General features: G+C 50.7%; 1 protein-coding gene across 3 annotated transcripts in view; it reads right to left on the minus strand.

Moving 5' to 3' along the window:
- Phactr3 (phosphatase and actin regulator 3) overlaps positions 1-13884 on the minus strand; it is a 201617-nt gene that overhangs the window by 73062 nt on the left and 114671 nt on the right. For all 3 annotated transcript variants that reach the window (XM_057780692.1, XM_057780693.1, XM_057780691.1), the window contains exon 2: positions 110-271. In XM_057780692.1, coding sequence (XP_057636675.1) covers positions 110-271 — 162 coding nt within the window. The remainder of the gene's footprint in view (positions 1-109; positions 272-13884) is intronic.

Consider the following 13884-nt stretch of genomic DNA (forward strand, 5'->3'; position numbering starts at 1 on the left):
CCCATTTTTGGCATCTGACAGCTGTTTGTTACCCCAGTTCCTGGGGATCTAACCCCCTTTTCTGGCCTCTGCAGGTACCCAGGTACCCAGGCCATCCCCAGGTCCATACCTGACGTCGTCTGCTTCAGCTTCTCGTTTTTCTTTTTCCTCCATTTCCACGGTTTGAAGATCCTGCCCAGTGTGGCCAGCTTGCTGTTCCTCCGCACAGGGGGAGTTCGAATCCCTGAGACCAGAGGCTCGGAGCGTGCTGGGGGAGTTTGGTCCATCTCATCTGCAAGATAAGAACAGGGAAGGTTCTCACGAGATGATTATGAGGCTCCAGAGACCCAGGCGATCATCCTTCTTTACGTGACCGCATAGACAGCTCAGGGAATGGGCGCAGCGCTGGACTTTCTCCAGCCTCCTCTGACACAGTACACACAGGAGGCAGGGTAATTTATGAGTGGTGTGATCCTTTTTCCTTCCATGGTGACTCTCCTCCCATAGCCCTTACAGTTTACAGACCTTGCCCACCCTACAACTTTACCGTCATGGTCTAAGGGTTGATGGGCTGCATGATGAACTGCCCTCTGCCCCAGGACCTTTGCACATGCTGTGCCTACTACCCACACTGCTTTCCTTCCCAGTTCTCCTCTACACTGGACATGACATTGTCATCTACAAACATGTTGTGCTTTGGGCTGCATCCATAGCTATCCTGGGATGCATGCTATCTGGGGACTGTAGGTTAAACACACATATTGGATGTAAACAATGTATTCAGATAAGTGTTTTTTCCCTCCAGGAAATCTTCACCCTCTCCCTGTGCAGACTGTGCCAAGCCCTTGGCTTATGCCCTATATACATAGGCATCAAGGAACCACAAAGTTCCCCCAGCCCCCTTCCCTTGGTCATCAGCTGTCCAAGGGCTGGGCACAGACCAGGCACAGCAGCAGAACACAGCACAGGTCTGCCCATCAGACCATCCCAGGTAACGGCTGCAGAGCAAGGTGACCCCTGAGTGGTCGGGGGCGGGGGAGCATCTGGTCTTTGGGCCTTGTAGTGAGACAATGGTTTTACCCTGTAAACATTTGTTTCTTGTACTTGGTTAATAAAATGCTGATTGGCTGATAGCAGGCAGGAAGTATAGGCAGGGCGACCATGCAGGAAGTAGAGGCGGAGCAATAAGAACAGGAACATTCTGGGAAGAGGATTCTGTAGTCTGCAGTCATGACCCAGCCACAGAAGAAGCAAGATGTGACTGCCTCACCAAATAAGGTACCGAGCCATGTGACTAACATAGACAAGAATAATGGGCTAACATAAGTTTTAAAGAATTAATAAAAAGTTTGAGCTATTAGGCCAATCAGGTTATAACTGATGTAGACCTCTGTGTGATTTCTTTGGGATTTAATGACTGAGGAATGGAAAGGGACAGAAACTCAGACAACAGGGTCCCTCCTTCCTGGTGACTTAGGACATGTGCACACAGTAGAGGGTATACACAGACGGATGGATGATGTGGGATGCCATTCTGTATATGTGTTGCTTTTATTGGTTGATTAATAAAGCTATTTTGGCCAATAGCTTAGCAGAATAAAGCAAGGCAGGAAATCCAAACAGAGATATATATATAGAGAGAGAGTAGGCAGAGTCAGGTAGCCGCCAGCCAGCCCTGGAGGAAAGAAGACACGTAGAAAATGAAGTAATGCCACAACCGTGTGGTAATACATAGACTAATAGAAATGGGTTAATTTATGTAAGAGCTAGATAGAAATATGTCTGAGCCATTGGCCAAACAGTGTTTTAATTAATACAGTTTCTGTGTGATTATTCAGGTCTGGGAGGCTGGGAAATAAAAGAGTAGTCTCCATCTACAGATCCCCAGGAAATTCCAAGTAGTGTGATGTGTCACTCTGAGGACAGTAGCAACCTGCTGGCCCACCTGTTACCTGTGGTCTCAGTCTGTGTGATATAATCCCAGATCCTGGTCTCCTAATCAAGGAACTGAAATAAAAGCTAACCCGCTTATGCAAAAGTAGTGAGGGAGTACCACTTATAAATGGGATGCAAGGAACTAGCAGGCCACATGAGTCAAGGACGCAATGGTATATTTTCTGTGGTTTCCTTCGTGGTGTTCAAGAGAAGGAAGGGCTGGTCACTGAGGAGCATAGATAGGACTGTTCTCTATTCTGACTGACAATTAGTCACATAGTCATTTCTCTACCGCACATGATGCTTCTGATTGTTATCATGTGTGTGTCTAATTATGTACAGACATAAGATGATAAGTATGGTGCTTTCTCCCCCAGAGTTGACTTTCAGGACATTGTTTGTCTTATCGAGAATGTACCCCAAAATGAGCTCAGGTCAGATCATCCTTCTCTGGTCTCATACCTGGACATAGAGTATGATCAAGGGGAACTGTCAAGTTTGACGTTTGTCAAGGGAAGAAAAACAGCCCTCGTTCAACAGGGAGTGTATGTGCAGCCCGATACAGGCAGGGACCTGGGTGGGGTTCGAGTTACTAGGAGCACTGTTTGTAGAGGGGTGTGTGTGTATAGTACAGGCAGGTAAAAGAGCAGAGCTGCCAAGTGTGTTACTAGAAGAGGGGGCAAATGCCCAAATAAGTGGCATCCAGGTTACCCACTTATTCCTGTGTTTGCCTGTCTCAGATCCATTGGAGACTGACTTGCTTGCTCTCCTATCCCTAACCAGGATACAGATGTGGAAGAGAACAGGCAGAGCCAGGAACACAGACGGCGACAGACCCAAGGAGAACCAAGAGGTCAAAACCACCATGCAAGTGGGGCATGAAGATGCAGAGAGGCAGAGGCGGGGGCGGGGGATTGTTGCAAGTTTGAGACAGCCTGGGCTACATCAGGAGTTTCAGCCTAGTCATACACACCCTGAACCTCTAACAGCCTGGGGTCCATTCGCCACCAGGGAAGGGCTGCTCTGTAAATGTGACCTCCCTGCAGGTACCGCAGACCAATACATGAGGGGGTTCCAAGAGGCCATTCCCCACTACGATGTCACAAGCGTCACTGTCCTGACAAATAGGAACAGGACACACCAGGGACAAGGACAGCTGAAAGGGGCAGGCCAGTCTTGGATGCCTCCTGCTGTTACTTCTCCATGGCCACACAGTCCATGCGGGATGCAGACGGTCTCTCCCTTCCCAAGGCAATCTATCTAATGAGCCTCCCCCTTCCCTTTCCTTCCTCCGCCCACTGGTGCCAGATGGGTGTGGAACTGCCAGTCTGTTGGTCCCAGCAACATTCTTGGCACAACAGGACATAAGATGGGAATAGGCCAAGTCTCCTAAACCTCCGGCTCACGTGATGGGGATGTCAACAAATGCATTTGAGGGCACAGTATTTTCTTGCTTCCAGTCACCCGAGAGGCACATAGTATGGAAGGGTAAGAGTCGCAGAAGGAATCTGGAGGAAGGGGAGTCGGGGTGGGGAAGTCCATCAAGACAGATAACTAGCGGATTCCCACAAAAGACTCCATGTGGGCCCTGGAGGAGGATGACACATGAATGGCCGAGCATCCTAGCAGCCAGGGAAAGCAGCAGCACACCAAGATTATAAACTACAAGTCAGCCAAATGACTCTGTTAATTACCCAGATCACTAGGACCCTGGCCAAAGTGCCGGCAGCTCGGCCTCGTATACCTACACTGGATGCCTGCCCTGTGTTCTGGGAGCCTTAGATATAGAAAGCCAGATATATCACTCCCTGCTCAGCCCCACCTCAGGTGCTCCCTGGCTAGAGGAAGACAAACTGCCAATATTGTCTGATGCCCCTGCCATCGTCACTGCCTGCTGGGGAATATTATTTTCAGGAGTGTGACTTTTGTTTACACTGCATTTGTTTGACTCTGTGAAGCTGTGTTACTGTGCCTGTCTAAAACACCTGTTGGTCCTAATAAAGAGATGAACAGCCAAGAGCAAGGCAGGAGCAAGGATAGGTGGGGCTGGCAGGCAGAGAGGATAAATAGGAGAAATCCGGGTGCAAGGAAAGAGGAGCAAGAGATCAAGAAGAGGAGGCCATTAGGGGCCAGTCACCCAGCTACACAGCCAGCCACAGAGAAAGAAGTAAAGGAAGGTATTCAGAAATAGAGAAAGATAAAAGCCCAGAGGCAAAAGGTAGTCGGGATAATTTAAGACAGAAAAGTTAGCAGGAAACAAGTCATGCTAAAGTCAGGTATTCATAAGTAATAATAAGCCTCCATTTGATTTATTTGAGAGCTGGGTGGTGGGCCTCTCAAAAAGCAAAAAGAGTAAAATATCCCACAGTAACTGCCCAGCCTTAACGACAGTACATTCATGGTGGGTGTGCTCTGTCATGCCCCTGCTGTCAGCCCTGCCCATCCTTCAGGACTGTACACTGATGGCTGGTGAGAACGCTGAGAACTTAGGCCAGAGGCAGCCCTGGCCTCCATCCTTCTCTGATGCTTCATAGCAGTACGAAGTGTTGGCCATTCTCCTACCATCTTGTGCCCTCTCTGCACTATGGTCTGTCGTGATGGGTAGGGATATCTGTCTTTGCTGTGATGTGTGACTTGCTTCTACACGGAGTAAGGGGAGTGGGCAGGAGATCCAGCTTCCTCTCCTTCTTCCTCTCTTCTTCCTCTCCTTTAGCCACCTTCTCTTCCTTCTCCTCTACCTCCTCCTCCTCCTCCCCTTCCTCCTCCTCCTCCTCCTCCTCCTCCTCCTCTCTCATTATCACTGTCAATATTGTCACTTTGCTTGACTCTCCCAACCTCCATGGTCAGCATAGGCTCAGGGAGGGTCATCCTGGGCTCTGACACATGGTCATCCTCACTGTATAGAGGAGAGCAAGGGGAACTTTGGCTTCTCATCAGACTACAATCCTCCCTTCACTTAAGAACTCATCCACCCACCCACCCATCCATCCATTCATCCACCCATCCATCTATCCATTCATCCACCCATCCATCTATCCATTCATCCACCCATCCATCTATCCATTCATCCACCCATCCATCCACCCACCCATCCATCCACCCATCCATCCATCCACCCACCCATCCATCCATCCATCCATCCATCCATCCATCCATCCATCTATCCATCCATGTACTCTATACCATTCTGCCATTCATCTATCATCCATCCACCCACCCATCCATCCATCCATCCATCCATCATTCACCCATCCATTCATTTACCCACCCACCCACCCATCCATCCATCCACCCACCCACCCATCCATCCATCCATCCATCCATCCATCCATCCATCCATCATCCACTCCATACCATTCTGCAAATATGCACAGGCACCAACTGTGCACCAGAGACTTGTCTGGAGACAGCATGTATAGAGGAGGGAGAAGGCATAGAACACTTGGGTTGTAGTTGCCTGTGGGACAGGGACTAGAAAGCGTTAGTAGAGATAGAGTGTGCTCATCTATAGAAGATGGTCCCTGACATTCACCCACCCCTCATCTGCCTTCATCCCACCCATCACCTACCATGGGAACCACATCACATGCATATTCGTGTGTGTGCATGTATGGTCATGGAGGTCTTCACTCTTCCCACATTCATTCCCACTAGGACCTCCAGTCCAGGACAGAGTTCTGGCGGGGGAGGGGAGGCACTCTCCCTGGGGCTCAGGGAATGTAAACACAGTACATGCAAGATGGGTTAAGGAACTCCTGACCCAGAGTCTGGGCTGCATACTGGCCCTGCCAGCAGGAGGTACTGGGAAGGCTGTGCAGAGCTGAGCTACTGAACTTCAGAGGAAGTTGGCGTCCCAGCAGAACCGGCTGTGAAGGTCGGAGGATGTCCAGGGAGGGATGGCAAAGGGTGAGAAGCAGGACTCTGTGAGGCACTTGACTGTGATCAACAATTCAGCAGGGAACCACTGCAGAATCTTCAGGTCAGAAACTCCGTACATGATATCAGATGAACCATGTACCATGGAGCAGCTGCTCCTAGTGGCCCTCACACCAACACGGAATCAAAAGGCTTCATGGGAGAGGGTGGGACAAGCTTGCTGAGGTCTGAGAGCTTTGGAGTTGGGCCCCTCACCTCCTCCTACCCCAAGTATCTCAAACCCAAGGCCAGGAGGGGGTCCAAGCAGCAAGGTCAGCGTGCGTACATGTTCTGGCATTTGGAGAGAGATTACCTTCAAACACCTCAGACAGAGATGGGCAAGTGCCTTGAACTTGTGTATGGGGAACTCATTGAGGAGAGAAAGCCTGGGCTATTTGAGCAGGTACAGCCCCCCAGACACCCCATGGCTGTGCTGACACACCACACAGGAAATGTGCCCTGTGCACATCTTGGTAAATATTTGCTAAGGACCATGGGCGTGTCTTCAGAGGGAGGGGACAGGTGAGCACCCTACTGCCTCCTTCCCACGAGTTCTCTCTGGAGCCTCTCTCTGGAGTCACAGATCCACCTTCTTCTGGTAAAGAGAGGGTGCAAAGGCCTCATTAGTGGGTCCCATTAGCGGGTCTCTGAGTAACGCAGGAGTGCTAACTGCCGGCCACCTCTGCCACCTCTGCCACCTCTGCCACCTCTGAGGCATTAGCAGCTAATTGCTGTCACACCGGCTTCCACAAGAGACTTCCCTCCCGAGACTCCCCAGCAAGGGAAGCATTGGGTCTCCTCCAGTGACATATTCACATGCAGGCACACATCCAGCCCCATGTGCAACTCTCGTCCCACCTGCCCCACCTCAGGCTCAGGGAAACCCATGCACAATGCCCATGAAAGCAAGAGTCCAAAGCAATTCTGGGCCCCACACCTGGCTGGCTTCAATGAACCGCAGGACTGGTTTCTATGCCCACTGCATGGGAATCCTGGTTCCAAGCCCTTATTGACAGAGTCCTCACCCTCTGAGCTCCCATGAGCTCCTGTCCCCTCAGCTATTACCCTGTAGCTCATTCTACAACACTCAAGGCTGCTGGAAGGAAGACCTGCTCAGCCAGAGACTCCAGGAAACAGGGCTTCAAAGGCTGGAAAGCGGATCCTCCCAGTCCATCACTCTTGTCTGGGTGGATCTCAGCCTCGAGTGTGGGCGCGGGGGTGGGGGAGTGGGGGGGTGGGGTTGAGCTCACTCCAAACCCCGTCCAGTCTCAAAAATCCCCACAAGCCCTTGAAACAGTGGCTCCTCCCCTCAGAGGCGCCCGGGGACCATGCCTGCAGGGTATTTAAAAGGCCTCTTAAGGAAATCCCATGTGGTTTTCCAGGTCCTTCTCTCTGTCTCCTCTCTGGGGGCCAGGAGACCGTCCGGGAGCATTTTACTCATTAAACCTGGACTTGTAATTCTTCATCCGCCTTGGTTTGATTGACTGTATCAACAGAGAGACTTAATATCGGGGTACAGAAACCTTCCAACTCTGATACACAAGTAGAGTGTGAACGGGCATTTCTGCTTCTCCCCTGCAGCCTCCTCTTTCCTTCTCTACCAAGACACCTTCCCTTCTAAATGTCATCGGAAGAGAGCCCAGCTCCTTGGGGAATGACGTCACACACTTGGGACCCGGGGGTCTCAGGGTGGGCAGGGATCGTCTACACCAGACCACAGAGGAAAACCGTTCATTCTCTCCTTGATGACTTCATTCACTCACGAACTCACTTATCCACTGTCTGAAGAGGGCTGCTTTGCACCATGATGGCTCAGACTTCCAGACAGAGCTACGGGCGCCATTGTCCTTCAAAGTGTTGGCTTCTGAGAGAACAAGAGGTGGGCTCTGGAAGCCCCTGGTAACCGCGGAATGTGATGAAGAACTCTGAATTCTGTACTGAGTCCTTCCCACTCCCAGAGTCTAATGGAGGATACCAAAGGAACGTCAGAATGGAAAAGAGCTCGCTACTCGATTTGAGGGTTCCAAAGTGGTGTTGGGCATTGTCCCTGTGGTAGAGCTTGCTGACCTCAGGGAAAACCAGGAGGAGCCCAGACAGGGTCTGCTGCAGGGGGATCTCTTGAGAAATGAAAGCTACTGGGGGTGGGTGAGGAGGGGCTTTGAACTCAGGGTAGAAAGGGCTCAGAATCACAAAAGCTGGACTCTTCCGAGAGGGCAGAGTGGGGATGATGCCAGCCCCAGATGCTAGGGAGCCCAGGAAAACACATGAACACAGAAGAGTCAGATCTAACACAGGCATCATGGCGACAGGTTATGACCTCTACCCGCACACAAACAAGCACACACCCACCCAGCCCCTCAGCAGTGGTGTCTCACTGAATAATCTCTAATTTAAGAAATAAATTTGTTAACATTGATGTATGAAAAACTAACTTGCTAGCAGGGGTATGTGCATTGGGATTTGAAAGATCACAGGCTAGAGTTGAGGGTACAGAACAGAGGGCTCAGCCGAGAGTGGTGTGTGGCTATGGCGTGTACTAAGGACACCAGGGAATGACTGAGAACACCAATGTCAGATCAGCCTTGAGACCATGGTGGGTGGCAGATCACAGGCTGACAGGGCTGAAGGTCAGGGGCCCCAGGCCAAGACCACAGAATCAGGAAGCAAGGTTTGCTGCATCCTTACCACAGGACACAGCAGTGGATACAGTATGCTGCTATGTGCCATGTTCTGTCCCGTGCTCCTAACGTGAACTAGAACCTTCTATCCCATCCCAACCCCAGCAGGTCAAGCACCGTTTTCATCCTTGTGCCCACACCGGGAGTAACCAGGATGTTCTTTAGACGTATGTGCCCTCCCGTGCATCCGGAATAGGACTAGTGAGAGAACTGACTCCAAGGAAAAGTGATATCTTCCCACGAACCTCACACTGGGATAAGGGAAAGGCTGAAGCCAGGTTCAGGAACTTATCTCCCAGGAAGAGATTCCACTCAGGTCTCATGCCTTGTCAGACACCCTGCAGGAGAAACGGGAGCCCAGACAATGACTGACGGGTTAGTGATGGGCAGAACCTGAGCCAATGGTCAGTGATGGGCGGGACCATACCTTGACCAGGATTGCTTTGCTGTGTGGGTTTCTCGTCCTCTCTTTAAATCTAAACCTCATGTCAGAACCCAGAAGACGGACTTGGGGGTCACTGAACCTCCATTCCTCTTCCCAGTGTGGCCACATTGAATAAATCTCCTGTTTTTACATTACTTTGTCTTTAATTGACCTATTGAAGACTGGGGACCAAGGCTGGCTCGTTAGGGCTGCCAGGATCCAGGCTCTCACCCTAACAGCTGCAGTAACGTCACCATGACATGACTGTGGACAGCAACTTTCCTGACGCTGAGCAGGGGCCGAATGCAGTGGGTGACAAGAGCCAGGGCCCTCTTCTTACCCAGTCTGCTCCCCTCAGCTGATCATCAGTACCATCAGAGAGAAAACAGAGGGGGAGGTGGGGACTTGGGGACTAAACCACCAAGGTGACCTGAACAGAGTCTTAGAAAGCACCAGGGGCCCAAAGGCCCATTGCCTATGTAAGGCAACAGGCCCAAGGTTTGACAACCATCCCTACGACATCCACCATGCCTGGGTATGAACCTACAAAATCAAACCTAAAGAGTTTCAAGTTTCTTATATGCAAACACACTGGCTCTGTGACCTCTGCCCTGGATAACTGCCCAGTAACATAGCAACGGTTTGCTGTTCCTGTCAAGCATGCTCAATAAAGTCAAAATAGGGCAATACCAGTACAATCTCCAGGGGCAGCATGAGTGCCCCCTACAGGCAGGAACTGGTCACAGCAGGGGGTGATGACAAGATGCTTGTTTATAAGGGGGTTGGGTAGGACGCATCCTCCAAGGGAATACCCCGAGGTCTGTCATGACTCAGAGCCTCCCAGGACCCTGAATTCATGAACAACCTCATGCCCCGCACCAACCCATGGGGAACTTGGCTGTCTGACCTAGCTCACTCTCGAGCACTATCTGAACTAGTGGATGACACTGGTGCTGTCTACAGGATACTTTAGGTGACCCCACAGAGGGACGCTCTGTGCATGGTAAGAAGAAGTTACTCAGAAACATTATCTACACCACCAAGACCCTCTAAAGGCTCCGAGAAGTCGATCGTAGGCGATCCTGGTGAGCCTGTTTGATCCTGCCTGCCAGCAACAGCTCTGCAAACTGCAGAATAGAGCAAGAGCTGCAAGACCAGGCTCAGCATCCTCCTGTCAATGTTAATGCCTAGTTATTGTTTTAAAAACAAAAATCTTCCCTAATATCTGTACTACAAAATTAATAAGAATTCTCCAATATCATACTAAAGTTGGTCCTTAAACCCTCTAAGCCACCATGTTCCCATATCTGCCCAAGGCCCTGTACCAAGCAGTCATTAAGGCAAGAGAAATAGCCCCTGCTGCCACCTCTGACATCACCTGAGCAGCCTTTCTCGCTCAGATGGATTGTGGAGAAGGCAGTGCTCCAACCAGAATGCCACCTGCTTAGAATCAGCCCGTGATTCTGCCAATGGTTTCAAGGCCTGCCAGACAGATGGCTAGTTCCCCAGGCAAAACTGAGTGCAGGTCTGTAGCTCAGGCGGCTCTGGGGATGCTGGGAGGAGCTGGAAGCAAGAACATGGATAGAAGGTGGTGGGGTCCGGAGGAGGAAAGGGACCATTACCATCAGCATCAATCTTTCTGCTGTTTAGATGCTTCTAGATTTTCTCAGAGCAAACTCTGAGATAAAGAGTCAGGCAAGAAGCCAACTACATATTCACAGGGTTAAAGGCAACTTCTAGAGACATTCTTATAAAAATTGTGTTTTACAGGAAGGAGAGATAGATAGAGGAGAAAGCACCTGGGGAGAACTCAGCACTCCGGCACAAATCTAAGCAAAAGTTTGATTCAAAGTCTGCACACCTGAACTTTCCAAAACCAAAAAGTGAGGTTAGCTTCCTCCATGATGGCCATGAAAGCTTCAGATAAGGAAGAGTTCATTTTAAAAACTGGGTCTCTTGGGGCGAGGGGGACAGTTCCATGGATGCTGTGCTCCCCATATAAGAGGGACTGAGTTTGGTCCCCAGCAGCCAGTAAAAAGCCAGCTAGACCAGGCAGTGCACATTTGTAATTCTGGAGCTGAGAGAGGGAGAGCTAGCGGCCCCTGCAGCTCTCTGCTGGTCAGCCTGGCCTGACGGGTGAGCCCCAGGACCCAGAGGAGAGACTGCTGGTCAGCCTGGCCTGACGGGTGAGCCCCAGGACCCAGAGAGAGACTCTGTCTCAAAAACACAAGGACAGCATCTGAGGTTCGTCTCTGGCCTTCACACATTTGTAGGACATGTACCCGAGCATATGTGTTCCAAGCACACAAAAACACATGTGTGCACATCTGCATACACAAAACACATGCACACATCTGCACCCACAAAACACACATGCACACATCTGTATACACAAAGGCAGGTATCTTGCTTGGTTTAGTGTTGGAAGTCCCTACACCAAAAGATTTTGTTTCAAAGGCCAGCTGCTGTTTCATTTTGAGGTCAGAAATGGGCAGTCTTCTCCAAAGGCCAGGTGACAAATGTCAAGGGCTCTGTTGGCCATCCAGTCTAGTTGTGGGAGCAGGATAAACCAATGAACGTGACTATATTTGAATAAAATTTTATTGACAAAAACTAGAGGCACCTGGATTTGGTTCATAGCACGTCGACTGGCCTGGGTGGCCCTTTGAAAATGTCTTGAGGGAAAACTCCTACTGGTCCCTCTGAGCATAAGAAGGCGGGAAATAACAGGCTGAAGGTGCCCTGTGGTCTTTTTCACCCCCCAGAGCCCAGGTCTGTGTCATTATCCCACACTATACAACCTGTGACCTGGGTCTCAGCCACAGGGTCTTCAGCTCAATTTACAATTCACTCTTTGCTTATAGCTTCATCCATTTTACATCCATCGTGGCTACTTTACCATGAGGACAAAAATTAAATAAAAAATAAAGGTCCTAAAACAGAGTCCAGGACATCCCAGTCAGGGCTTGGTAAGCAGGCAAGAACCAAATGGTTTCCAGCCAGAATTGTTTCAAGCCAGAATTTCTTTGGCTTAAGTTCATCCATGGGAACCAGTCCAGGACCTTTCTAGAACACAGCATGTTCCTGCAGGTTTACCGGGTTTGGGCTCTTTCACAGTCTCCATAAATTCGGGGACCACATGACATGCTGTGCATGAAGGAGACCTTCCACCCAGGAGCAAAGGACCCTGAGAAGCACACAGGGCCTGTGCATGATCCGTCTTCTCAGGAACTGATTTTGCTTCCAGCCCCTACTCTGCTGGCCCTGCTTCCTTTGGTGATTGTCACAGATGCAACAGAGCGAGATGGGGGATATCCAGAGCAGCCAGCTCTCTGATGGGGCCTGTCCTCCTGGTGGCCTGTCTGCTAGGTGACCTTGAAGATGGCCAGTGTTGTGAGAAACAGCCCTTCTGTGCCCAGGGAGATCCAGCCCCACTAGCTCACTAGGCGAAGACATGGCCAGCCCCATTTCTGCCCTCCTGGGGCCCAGTTCACCAACTTGGATCACACTGGGAGCTCCAGAGAGTCCCTCAACTTCCACGGGGATTGGGGTGAGCCCACAGCACCACCAATTTCTCGCTCCCCCGGTGCATCATGGCACAGACCCCTGGCAGCTCTAATCCAGCCTCTGCCTCGTGCAGTCTGGGAGGCAGGAGATGGTAACAGCAAGTGGACAAGACACCCGAACAGGGAGATTCATGGCGTCTACTTTGCCCAGGCCGGCCTGACCCCACCAACGCCTACTCCTAGGCTCTCTGCACATATCCACAACGCAGCCCTCTAACAGACTCCAGGGTGCTTCCGTGTCCTCAATCCCTGGATATCTCTCCCATCACCTCAGAATCTTCCTCTAGCTCTTCCCCAGCTTCAGATCCCAGACTGGCAGCCCCTACTAAAAGACTCTTCCTCATATCCTCACCAAAAACCACTTCCTGCTTCTTGTTATTTATGCCTGATGCAAACACTTCCTCACTCATCTGAACTGTCGATCACCCCAGCACCCCACACAGCAACTCAACCCTGACACTGTACCCCACCTCACACCTCAGCTCTGCCTATGAGCCCTCATGTGAACACACACACACACACACACACACACACCTTTCTGGAAGAACACCTTCTCACAGACTTGCTACTGTCCATTTCTCCCCCACTGCAGTGACCCGGTTTGAAGCAGGCACCCGACACACGCTTTGAAAGGAATCGCTGGATTAAATTCATGAATGGAAGGAGTCGGGAGAAAGACTGAGCAGGCTCTGTGGCTGGAAAACAAGATGGGTCTCTTAACCAGAAAGGACTTCCTGGGAAAGTAAACCCAGTGGAGAATCAGTGGGCGCTAAGCAAGCTTTAGCAAAAACAATCAAAGATAACAACATGTACTGGCCCTCTGCTGCTGTGACATGGCTGGCGAGAGCTTCTGAACTGTTGGATTCTTGGCTGGGAGGCTGGGTGATTAATTCTATACTGAACTCTCTGCCATGGTCCACATTGACTTACTGACCCACGAGGATGGAAGTATCGGTTCATACTATAATCCAGATGGACCCCTGAAACCTGAAAAGCCACCCAACCTTAAGAAATGACACGTGTGGGAGTCCATCTGTAGGCCAATCCACATGCGTGGAAAGCGTGAGCGGCCGCCAGGGGAGGCAGGATATACAGGAGTGACATAGGAAATGGCTGAATGGCCACACTCGTGTACTGAATGTCACAAGCTGTCCGGGTCACTGGGTCATGAATTTGACCTCAACTGCCCCAAAGTAAAGAGGTGACTACCGACTGCACCTCTGATGCTGGGTGACTTTGGGCTAAGTCCTGTGCGTACCTCACTGAGTGTCATCTTCAAACCAGCACCCGGGTGTGCAAATCTCCTGGGGCAAGAACTGCACTCCTGTTAACTCCACGAGGCCTTTGCACCCCTGAGCTGCAGAGGGAAGTCAAATCCATACCTGAC

The sequence above is a fragment of the Chionomys nivalis genome, chromosome 9 (genome assembly GCF_950005125.1).
Source record: "Chionomys nivalis chromosome 9, mChiNiv1.1, whole genome shotgun sequence".
NCBI classification, from domain to species: domain Eukaryota; kingdom Metazoa; phylum Chordata; class Mammalia; order Rodentia; family Cricetidae; genus Chionomys; species Chionomys nivalis.